The 12,644-nt window shown below is 40.7% G+C and overlaps 1 protein-coding gene across 1 annotated transcript in view; it reads right to left on the bottom strand.

Annotated features, from left to right (window-relative positions):
- SPATA16 (spermatogenesis associated 16) overlaps window positions 1-12,644 on the bottom strand; it is a 162,023-nt gene that overhangs the window by 125,343 nt on the left and 24,036 nt on the right. The window contains exon 2 of the mRNA XM_025190469.3: window positions 7,948-8,586. Within this exon, the coding sequence (XP_025046254.3) occupies window positions 7,948-8,562 (615 nt within the window). The 5' untranslated portion in view covers window positions 8,563-8,586. The remainder of the gene's footprint in view (window positions 1-7,947; window positions 8,587-12,644) is intronic.

Genomic DNA, 12,644 nt, shown 5'->3' with positions numbered 1-12,644 from the left:
TAGGAGATATTCAATTTTGCTTTATACCTCACTTTGCATAGAAGATGTCTAATAAGCCACATGATGGGAGGCTATGTTAGAGCTGATTGCCTATTTGTAATTATGTCCACTATACACAACTGCTTTAATTTTCTCTCTTTCCAAAATGTCTGGCCTTTAAGATTGGTGTTGTAGAGAAAGTGGAGATAGTGGTACGGGAACACTTTGAATAGAGGGAGAGTTGAAAACTAGCCTCCTTTTCACTGTCCACTTCACTCCAAGAGCTGGGGGGTAAGCATAGGGCCAGGAGCAGAACCTCCCCCTCCGACTCTACCACTAGTGTCCCTGGCAAAAACTTCTTTTACAAGGCAACAGCAAGTCGCACAGTGGGTTAATCTAAAATCAGAGAGTGTACTAAAAAAAAAAAAGACACTAATGCTTGTTTCAGTGTCATAGAAGCAGAGCCCATAATGGCCATCTGTGGAATATGGAAATAATTCAGCTCATGAAAAAGACCTCTGTAGCACTCTTGTGAATTAATGACACTTTATTTGAGGTCTTCACCTCACTCGTGGGATGAATTTCCTATCCCAGAGACACATCAAAAGCTGGATATTGTATATACCACAATATTGTGGGATTCTTTCGGTGCTCTTAAGTAACAGTGTAGTTGTTCACTTCTTTTATTGTCATTGTTTCATTCTATGCTTAATGACCAGGAGAAAGATATTTTCAGGTCAAGAGAGTGTAAAATCTAAAGTTTTAAAAGTTGTATGACACTGCACCATGAAGCACTAGTAGCATTGCTCAAGTCCTTAAAACTCAATTAATTTTTGTTTTTTTTGGAAAAGAAAATGAAAATGCCTCATGCAAATCATTGCTCTGGGTGTTGTTGGGTTCAGGGGTTCAGTATGGAGGCTGCCCTGAGGAGAGAGGACTACCCCAGTTCGCTCTCAACACAGCAGCTTAGGGATAGTTCAGCGGGCACTGCTTGGGAAGGGGTGCATGTTCCCTGGCTGGGGCAGGTCCAGGTTTGCTTGCCCCCTGCATTCCTTAGCTTGAGTGAGGAATGCAGCAAACTGTGCACTTTTCCCTCACTCCCTGATGAAGGGGAACAGCCAGCAATGTTCCCATACAAATCAGGGGAGAAGGTGTGCCTGGGGGGAGGTGGTGGGGAGCTCAGGTCTTGGGCAGACCCAGACAGCCCACCCCTTTCACCTGTCTGGTGATTGTCTCTTTTCTGTATGGTTTTATGAGCAGCAATCCCATTCTAGGCACATCCCAGTTTCCTGGCACAACCAAACACTTACCTTGCTTTAAGTCATGATAAGAGGAAGCTGTATATCGAATTTGGTAATCCTAGCTCTTACACTTGAACCAACAGACAGGCAGCTGCATGAACATACACTCAGACAGACAAAGTCTTGCAAACACACAGTAGATTTTTACACTTTCTAATACTGGGAAACTTAATTTCAGATCAGATCTTTTGATCCCTTTCCCCACATCAAAAGTACCATGTTTCTTGCTAGCTAAGTTATTAATAAATAGCTACAATAATACTTTTTGACACAAGGGCTTTGTAGAGCTTGGCTAAGTGGAAGAGTTGTTTCTCATATCCCCTCATAGCAATCCAGATGTTTCCTTCTGTTCCAACAGATGGAGACCAAAAACTAAGGTACATTTACAGCCCTTTCCTCTCCACTTACCATATTGTCAAGATATAAAGACAAGTGCCCCAGTTTCTTCAAGTGTTCTCCTTGCTAGTGATGGAAACCACTTAATTTTAAGCTCCAATGATGAGAGTTTTCCAAGGAAGCATCATTTTGTCCTACCCCCAGATCAAGTATAATAGAGCCAAAAATCCTTTCTGATTCTTTTAATGGCTAATAAATAGTGTAGAAATGGTGAAAAGCAACATATTCTTCTCTTGATAATGGTACTTTTATTATGTCTGTGTTGATCAATAGCATACCAGCTAATATACAAGAGTCTCTGAATGAGACATTAAATTCAATTCTTCTCTAAATATTTTTCTTTGATTAATGAAATGTGACAACTTTGGAGTTAGATATTCAAAATCAACATTTATGTGTGCAAATACCGGACACCCAGTATTTTTTGGTAAAGAAAAAAGAAAAAAAAAGGATAAGCGGCGATCGCAACCCCGCCTCCCAGCTGGGACTCACTGGCTGGGAGGCGGGGCCACAATTGGCACTGGGAGCCTGTGATTGCGCAGAAGCCTTGCGGAGGCAGACTCCCAGCCACTCCCCCCGCCCTCACCAGGCTTCTGAAGCGCCCAGAGCAGCAATCGTGGCCCCGTCTCCCAGCTGGGACTCCCCACCTGGTAGCGCTCTGGGCGCTTCAGAAGCCTTGCTGGAGCGGGGGGAGTGGCTGGGACTCACAGCCACTCCCCCCTTCCCCACCCTGGCTAGGCTTCTGAAGCGCCCAGAGTGGTGATCGCAGCCCCGCCTCCCAACTGGGATTGCTAGGCTGGGAGGCGGGGCCGCCATCGGCGCTGGGAGCCTGTGATTGCACAGGTCCCAGCCACTCCCCCCACCCCCTCCAGGCTTCTATGAAATCACAGGCTCCTAGCGCCGATCGTGGCCCTGCCTTCCAGCCACTCCCCCCGCCCACACTAGACTTCCGTCTGGTGCTCAGCCGGAAAAATCAGAGAATACCGGACATTGCACATGTCCAGTATTCTCTGATTTTTTTTACCGGACACAGAGCACAAATACTGGACTATCCGGTAGAATATCGGACACCTGGCAACCCTAGCTAGTACATAGGACATTCTCCAAGAAATACCAGTGTCACTAGTGCAATCCGTTCTAATAGAGAGACAGGTGAGATTGATATTGTACAAATATATAAGTGGGTGAGCAAAGAATATTTCAACAAAATACCTGCTATTGTTCTTTATTGTTTGTGTTATGATGGCACTTGACTCCAATGGAAATGTTCATGAACTTAAAGCTATGCACATGCTTTTTTCACAATAATCAACAGACTCAAAATAAACAAATGATTATGTTAGGATAAAACAATAATTTCTTTCCTTAAATCTGAGTAGTCTCTGTAATTGATTTGCAGCTGGAGCCTCACTTGAGGTGCCACGTGACTCACTTGCTTTGAATTTCCTGGCCCATGTTCATGAAAAATCTTAACCAGGATGGTCATTAATCTAGTGGCAGTCAAGTGTAAAACTATAACTAGGTAGGCCCATGGGAAATACCTAGCAAAAGACACACAGACTGACAGCATATTTCTTAAAAAATATATCTGAAACAGGAAGCCTGCTAAACAATCAGTGGGGATCACTGGACAATTGAGGTGCTAAAGCACTCATGGAAGACAAGAAGCTATATGAATTCTTTGCATTGATTTTCACTGAAGAGGATGTGCGGGAGATTCACACACTTGTGTCAATTTTTGGGACAACATTTCTGAGGAACCAGATTCAGGTTTCCGAGGGGGAGTTTTTGGAACAAAATGATAAACGACACAATAATAAGTCACCAGGATTAGATGGCATTCACCCAAGAGTTCTGAAGGAACTAAAATATAAAATTTCAAAATTACAAACTGAGGTATGTAACTTATCACTTAAATCAGCTTCTGCACCAGATAACTGGAGGACATAAGTTTTTAAAAAAGGCTCTAAATATGATTATGGCAGTGACAGGGCAGTAAGCCTAATTTCAATACCAGGCAAACTGGTGGAAGTTGAAATAAAGAAGGGAATTAAAAAACACATGGATGAACATAGTTTGTTGTGAAGAATCAGCATAGATTTTGTAAAGGGAAACATGCCTCAACCTTTATCAGAATAAACTAACAGAGAGAAGGTTTAAAAAAAAGAAAAAAAGTACTTTTTCACACAACGCAGTCAACTTGTGGAAGTCTTTGCCAGGGGATTTTGTGAAAGCCAACATTATAGTGCAGTTAAAAAAATTACATACATTCATGGAAATTAGGTCTGTCAGTAGCTACTAGCCAAGTCAGGGATGTAACCCCATACTTTTGGTGTCCCATAGCCTCTGACTATCAGATGCTAGAATCAGACAACAGGGACTATATTATACGATAATTGATCTATTCTATTCATTCCTTCAGAAGCATCTAGCTTTGGCCATTATTGAAGGCAGAATACTGGGCTAGATGGACCACTGAACAGACCCAGTAGGACTGTTCTTATATACTTATGTTTTTTGCACGTAATTATAAAGCACAGAGAAAATTTTTGGGCATTTGCAGGATGGGACGGATTAAATATCTACAGCTTCCAATCACCTTGAGTTGCTCAATACAGTGCCTAAATAAGGGTCTAAATATGAGATTAATCTTTAGCTACTGGAAAGCTAAGCCAGAGGTCAATAAACATCACCCTCAAAATAATTTGCTTTTTAAAAATGGCTTCTATGGAGAATCAACATTTTCCTGTCCGCCTTCATGAAGCCATAATAGAAATATATATACCTTTTTATAATGATGGTGGCCAAGATGATGGCTCAGTGAAGTTAAGGGGGTGGTGAGAGGTAAGTTCTGCTATATGCTTGGCAATTTCAAAAGTCAGACCACTTGATATGAAGTCTAAATATGACTTAGGAGCCTAACATTAGGGTAGGTATGTCTTCTAGCTGCCAAATACTTAACGGTCCTTTATGGATAAGATTTTGCATTAAATATTGGAAAAGAAGGCAAGACTAACTTGCCTTATCTGTGAGGCTAAAAGCCATCATTCAAGCTTTACAGGACAACCATATGAACCTCTGAAGGCATTACCTTCAAAATGCTATATCACAACTTCTGATGCAGTCTTTGGCTGCAGGATGATACAAAGAGTAACAGGCTAATCACTAATGATTAAGAGACTGATGCCATCATTAAAGTTGATTCTGCACACAAGCAAACAGTTTATCATAGCCTGTTCCCAGCAATTGTAATCCAATTTCTGTTATCTTTCATTGTTTAAAAGAGAGAGAGAGAGAGCAAGAGCAAGCGCATGAGAGACTGTATATCCATCTGATAAAGATGTAAAAAAACTGGTGCTTTTTGTGATTATGTCGGTTTTATAGCAGCATTATGGAAACACGACAGGGAAACTAAAATCTGATTACATCTAATTCCTTGCCCATTGTATGATTATTATGAACCATGACTTCTCCTGGCACAGTTTGAATTACACAGTTATAATTCAATGGATTTCCAATATAATTAACTGAGACTGGCAGCACCAAAGAAATCTGGGCATGACTTTGCACTGCTGTGGAATTCTAAAGATTTAAAAAAATTTCTTATTCTTCTGTTCCAGTAGAATTCAGTCTACTTGTGTCAGCACCCCAGGAATTCCTCCTTTTATTCCATTCATTTAGGAAATTATAATACAGGGGGAAACTGCAACATCACTCACAAGCATGGCAAAGATTTCAAAAGTGACTAGGGATTAGGGGTACTTTAATTTTGGAAGCCTGATTTTTAGAAAGTGTATAGCATTCACCTCTGAAGATTTGATTCCATCAAGGTGTTTCCACGTGGGAAACTAAGAATAGTCTCTCAAAATCCTGTCTCAGTTTTGAAAATCTTAGCCAAGATCTTACTTCTTTTGTGACTGCAGCAGCTGAGATTTTGAGATTATCACTGAGACTGAAGCTCTGGTCTCTTAGCTTTATGAGAAAAATTGGGCTATATCCACAGAGGGCTGTTATCTAGCAGATTGATTCCTGACAGATTAGGAGAAAAAAGGATCCCGCAGCTGCCAGGAGTCACCTCGCCAGAGAGTTGCTCCAAGGAATAAGAGAGAAAAACACAACTTCACACAAACTGAAAGTCTTCCCAGAAAAGCACTTGACAGCCTGTCTAATCCCAGCAGAAGACAAGTGACTGGACAGATGAGGTGGAAATCATCAAATTAAAATTGCTGCCTGACCACTGAAAGAGCTATATACAGGCAGGCATATCTGCTACAAGAGGAAAACAACTCAGCAAGATCCCTTTTATGGGACAAGGGAGATAACAAAAGTGTTGCTTTACTCCTGTCGCCATCTACTGGTAGGCAGACTGGAACTCATTGTCCTGGATGGTAAGGAAACAGAATTATTCTCTTTTCACTCACTGCAGTCCAGCAGCCCTTAGATGTCTGTCTTGCAACAAATGACAGTGAAATATCTACTATTACATTGGAAAGAATATGAAAATAATTTAGATTAATGGATTCAGGGGAACAAGAGAATTTTACTATACAGTAAATGGGAGCAGAAGAAAGGGGTCACTCTGCTTCTGCAGACCTGATCCAGTTTCAGTGAGTGAAATATGACTCCAAATATCTTTTTTTCAGTGATGCATCCAAAGATTTAGTTTATCATTAAAATATGATAATATATTTGTAACCAATGATGCCAACTCATTAAGGGAGAAAGTAGAGAACAATTATTGATTTATTTACCTCTGATGTCACTTTCCCCAACAAGAAGGAAATAACAATTAGAATTGGGTGAAATTTTTCATCTAAAATGTTAAGTGCACATTTATGTCAAAATTCACAAAAGTGTTTTGTTTGAAAGCAGAGAAAAATTCTCTTCCTTCTCCAAAATCAGAACATTGTGTCAACATTCTCAAGATAAAGTGTTTTGATTCTAATGGACTTTTTATTTTGAATTTTGCTTTAAGTTAAACATCTCAAAAGTGAAATAAAGTGTTTCATTTGACCCATAATTATTTCTTTTATTTGGTTTGGTCACTAAAATAAAACAAAACCTGTTGTTTGCATAGTTCTAAGAAGAAGAAGCCCAACAAGAATCGGTTGATAAGGCAACTGGAAAAAGTTGGGGTTAAAGATGGATAGTAGGGGCAATGAACAAGGAGAAAAATGAATCCTTATTACATATGGGGTCCCTATTACTGCAGTGTGTGCCCATTGTACAGGCGTGGAATGGAAGCAGAGAAAGAGAGAGTATAAATTATTGCACTAGATCACATCATGGCAAAGTGGGGACTCAAACCCAGATCTTAGACTATGTCTACTCGTGGCTTCTTGAGAGAGAAATATGCAAATAAGGCTAAGCGTGGAATATCGCCGAGCCTCATTTGCATACCGAATGAGCTGCCATTTTTGCAGAAGACGCTCTTGCGCCAGAAGGCACTGTCTACACTGCCCCTTCTTGTGCAAGAAAAACCCTCTTGCGCAATGCTGCTATGCTGATTATTTTCAGGAATAAGGGCATTGTGCAAGAGGGTTTTTCTTGTGCAAGAAGGGCCAGTGTAGACAGCTCCTGCTGGTGCAAGAGTCTCTTCTGCAAAAATGGTGGCTCATTCGGTATGCAAATGAGGCTCAGTGATAGTCCATGCTCAGTGATAGTCCATAATTGGCAGGACTCGCCAAACTGTGGTGAGCCCCGCTCACCAGCCTCACTATCTGGTGATCTGCGCATGCGCAGATCGTTCTGCGCATGCGCAGCTCGCCCAAACCCAGCTCTTCTGGGTTACAATCTACTCGCCACGGGCGAGTAGATTGTATTATTTGTCAAGCCCTGCTCATCTGCATATTTCTCACGCAAGAAGCTGCGAGTATAGACATAGCCTTAGAGTGGTTCATGCCCTAACCACATTCTTCCTTTCTGTGGGATAAAGGAGTAAATAAAGTTATACAGGAACAATGCATTTATCCTAGCAGTCAATTTTCCTCCCTCATACAGTGTATTACAGTACATTAGGGTTCAGTTAACACCACAAATCACTTGAGCTTTGTTGTGTTTATTATAATGCCTCACAAATCTCTTGATTTATTTATATCCCTTAGTTTGCAGATCTGACATGGAACCACATCTCAAGATTCTGATGAAACTACAAACACACTTATGTTTTGTGACCATTGCTCATTATGATGTTGTCAGAACCAATCAGTGCAATCGTAGCCTTGCATTTCATAGTTTTCCACCATTAATCTATACTATTTTAAGCTCATACCTCAAGTGCTGTTCTGAACTGCCCTGCTGCTACTGCATACTTCTTTTGTCTATAGCAAGTGCTGGCATCTTTTAAGGCTACCTGAAGCCATTTGTCAATCTGTGGCAGAAAGCTGAAATTAGGTGCACTCAGAGAGTCTACTATTTCAACATCTCGACACATTGATTGTGTGCTGGTAGATGCCATGGACCCAATGAACTCGTATGTAATATCCTCCTCATCAATGTAGACCAACTTTATTTCCACATCCATTAGACTTTTCAGAGGAATATGAGGCAGAGGCACCGTGGCTAACTGATTATCAAGCTCTAACATTCTTGCCTCTTTTTTCACAGCTGGCTTTTCTTCACTTTCTAATTTCCGCTTAAATCCTGCTCTGTCTAAATCATTACTTTGTTTTTCTTTGCCATTCTTTGCCATTTTTATTCTCTCCACTACATTTTCTACTGCTATGTCCCCAAGGTGTTTTTTCACCTCTTGCAGGGCTTCCGGAATATCATTCAGTGTGTTGGTCGCTCTGGCTGGCTCCTTAATAACATTTGCTTGTGAGGAAGTTTCATTTTGGCACACCTTGCTTGTGATGCCCCCCAAACCCGTGCTGCTTGCCGACTCCATGACTCATTGAAGAAAGCAATCCTTCTGTGAGAAAATGTGGAAAGGTTTAGGATTCTAAACTGCAGCAAAATAAACAATGCAAATGTTTATTCAGCACATCCATTACCAAGTTAACATTCACCTGCTGTTAGCACATAGGGAGATAGCATAGTTATTCTGTGCATATATGAATAAGATGTTTCACAAACTGTTTGGTAGCTGTTGGCAAAGGGTATCTTTTTAATGGTGGCCCCAGTGTCTCTAAAGTTGACATAGATGCCATGCAAAAGCGGCAGCTTTCATGGACTAAATTGCCATCTGGGCTGTGTCTTTGTGACAAAATCTAGCCCTAAATTGTTATTAGTAAGTACATAGAGCCTTAGGACTTAATCCTCAGCCCCTTCAGTGGGAGCTACAAGTGCAATAGGTTTGGGAGGGTCAGGCCCTTCTTCCCAGAAGTCATCTGTGGCTGATTGACCCACAATTTATCCTGCCATGGACTGCTCAAAGTCACCTTAAGAGGAAACCATTGCCTGATTTTCAGACACTCAGGCATGCGCTGAGGGATGTTTGACAGAAATCATACTGCTGAGGGCATTAGACAGGGATTCTAACGACAGATTTCAAAGATCGGAGCCAAGCCTGAGATCATTCACATCTGGGTTGATAATTCAGGCCTATCTCATGTATATAGACCCCCATAAGCCACCCTGAGGTTTGAGGCACATAATACAGTTAAAAAAACATTAAAGCCAAAGGGTCCATCCATTCTGATGGAGCTAGAGAGACATCACACCACCATAACAGAAGGCAGAATCCAGCTCAGTCTTAATCTCTGCATTGCTTTTCTCAGAAAGAGACAGGTGGCCTGAACTATATTACAAAGCTGACTCCTCGCTCACATAATAGACTGTATATTTAAAAGAAATTTACCATTCAGAGCTGACTCTTCTGAACTCAGTCATGAGGTGTGGGAGGCAGAAGGAATTGTTTTCATTTTTTCAATTTATTTTGAGAACCTTAATTGTAATAGATTTAATGGTGACCGTCTTTGAGAATGGCTTGTTAAGCAGAAAAGTTTGGCCTCTAACCTCACATTACAGGTAAACAACCTTCTACACATTTACCATCACTTTAAAGTGCTTAAATACAAGTATAGATTGTACAAATGGTAGTTACAATACAGATGCAGTGATTTATTTGGGCAAAACCAGGTTTTTAAAATATAACACATAGCAAACTTTTTCACCCTGGCTCAGACCAGAGCCCCTGCTGTACCCCACACTCCTCATTCCCAGCCCCACCCCAGAGCCTGAATCCCCCTGCACATGAACCCTATGCCCCAGCTCCGAGGTCCTTCCCGCACCAAAACTTCCTCCCAGAGCTTGCACTCTGAAAAATTGGCCCCATTCCAGAGCCCCCTTCTGCATCCCAAACCCTTTATCCCTGGCCCCACCCCACAGCTTGCACCCCTAGTTGGAGCCCTCAACCCCTCCCACACTCCAGTCTCCTGCCCCAGCCTAATGAAAGTAAGAGAGGGGTAGGAGAGATAGAGTGAAGAAGGTGGGACCTCAAGGAAGGGATGGAGGGGGGTCACAGCCTCAGGGAAGGGGCAGAGCTGGGAAACATTTGGTTTTGTGCCATTAGAGATTTGGTAACCCTAGGCCAGAGATGCCACCATGGAACTATCCTCATGAGCAAAATTTAAAATAATTAAGCATAAAAATATCAGGCCACAGTCCTTTCTTTTAAAATGTAGACTGATATTTTTGCAGTCACCGGCGGGAGATTTCTCCACTCTGAATGGTGTCTGAAATGACCCCTGATGTATCAGATAGATTTACGCCACCAGCCTCTTGTCTTACTGTATTTTTATGTGTTCAAGTTGATTAATATGGCATTAAGTAGTACTATGGAAGTACGTTATAACTCAGCTGGGCTACATTTTAATCACTGCCTCAATAAAGAACACTTATAGGAAAAGGGTAGAAAATCATTATCTTTGTCAGCTAAATATTTTCTTTACAGACTTTTGTTAAAATGCCTATTTCTTATTTTGGAACAGTGTACTGCAAAACCAGGTTCTGTACATTAGCAAGCAATCTAAAATACAACTCTTGCAACTTTCAAAAGAAAGGATTTGTATTTAAAACAAAAGTAATCTAAAATACTTATAAAGAATCAATATGGACATATGGGGACAATTCATCATCATTTCTGAAGGACAACTATTCTAAATTTACTTAGCCCTGGTCTACACTAGAGAATTATTTTGAAATAACCCCCCTTATTCACTTATATTTAGAAATAATAAGTGGAGCGTCCACACTACCAAGCCCATTATTTCAAAATAATATGCTGGTTATTTTAAAATCTGTACTCCTGCTTTTCTAAGGGAATAACACTAATTCTGAAATTGTTGTTTCAAAATAGAGGTAATGTGGATGCTCCAGTGCTGCTATTTCAAAATAACTACTCCCCAAAGTAATTTGAAGTAATTACTCCCCAGTGCTTCCTGGTACTCTAAGTTAAAGTAGCGTGTCCACAAGAACGGAGCCTGCCTTAAATTAATTTTGAGGTTACCCCATAGTTTGGACACGCTATTTTGATGTTGTTATTCCAGGAGTTATTAAATTGATGTTAGTTATTTTGAAACAGTTTCCTAATGTAGACAAGCCCTTAGAGACTTTAAAGAATGAGCTTATTTATGCTATACCTGTACAATCAAGTATAGCTTTCCATGTATTTGGGGTTACTTCTTTCTTGCGCAAACACTATAATTCACAGGACTGCCAGGTACCACAACAAAGCATTTTGTTGGCTTTTTTTGTGATACATTCAGCTAATTTCATGTGGAAAGGTCTCTATTTTTTAAAATGTGTTTTTTACTGAAGTAATCTTACATAAATTATTTTTGAAATCTTCTAATTTTAGCTCACTGATTGTTCTGCTCTTGTAAAGGTTAAGAAACCCTTCCTAAAGGCAAGTTGCCTGCCTAATAGACTTCATTCAGTGCACCAGTCCTGCTATTCTAGCCTTATTTTTCTACAGCTAGTTAGATTCTGCCTTCAACACCCTCTTTTGCCAGTTGACATCAGAAGAAAACAGCACATACCGCTAAATAATACTGACACTTTACATGGCACCTATTAAGTTATTCTGTCATTTCCCAAGAGACCCCATTACTTTTCTTCATAATTTAAACAAACACAGATAAAAAGTTTTCCTCATAGTGGTTTGGTGGTTAGAGAACTTACCTGAGCTATGAGAGATCTAGGGTCAAGTTCCTGCTTCAAATCAGGCATATTGGGAATTTGAATCTAGGTCTCTCACATCCCAGCACGGTATTTGCCTCTATAAATCCATGCTATGTCCACATCCTGAATACTGTGTGCAGATGTGGTCATCTCATTCCAAAAAAGATATCTTGGTATTGGAAAAAGTTCAGAAAAAGGCAACAAAAATGATTAGGGCTGCCATATGATAAGAGATTAATAAATCTGGGACTTTTCATCTCAGAAAATGGGGGGGGGGGGGTATTATAGAGGTCTATGAAATCATTACTGGTGTAGGGAAAGTGAATAAGGAAAAGTTGTTTACTTGTTTCCATAACACAAGAACTAGGGATCACCAAATGAAATTAACAGACAGCAGGTTTAAAACAAACAAAAGGAAGTATTTCTTCATGCAACACACAGTCAGCGTGTGGAGCTCCTTGCCAAAGGATGTTGTGAATACCAGGACTTTAACAGGGTTCAAAAAGGAACTAGATACATTCATGGAGGAGAGATGCATCAATGGCTATTAGCCAGAATGGGTAAGAATGGTGACCTTGGCCTCTGTTTGTCAGAAGCTGGGAATGAGTGACAGAGATGGGATCACTTGATGATTCCCTGTTCTGTTCATTCCCTCTGAGGCACCTGGTATTGGCCACTGTCCTAAGACAGGATACTGGACTAGATGGACCTTTGGTCTGACTCAGTATGGCTGTTCTTATGTTTGGCAAACACGGCAAAGCTCTTAAAGCATGCGGTCAATTTTAAGCACTTGAGTAATCCAGTTGAAAACAATGAGGCTATTCACATACTTCCAGTTAAATCCAT

The sequence above is a fragment of the Pelodiscus sinensis genome, chromosome 10, assembly GCF_052426305.1.
Source record: "Pelodiscus sinensis isolate ZL-2025 chromosome 10, ASM5242630v1, whole genome shotgun sequence".
Classification (NCBI taxonomy): Eukaryota; Metazoa; Chordata; order Testudines; family Trionychidae; genus Pelodiscus; species Pelodiscus sinensis.
This window is presented reverse-complemented; position numbering and strand designations above follow the sequence as displayed.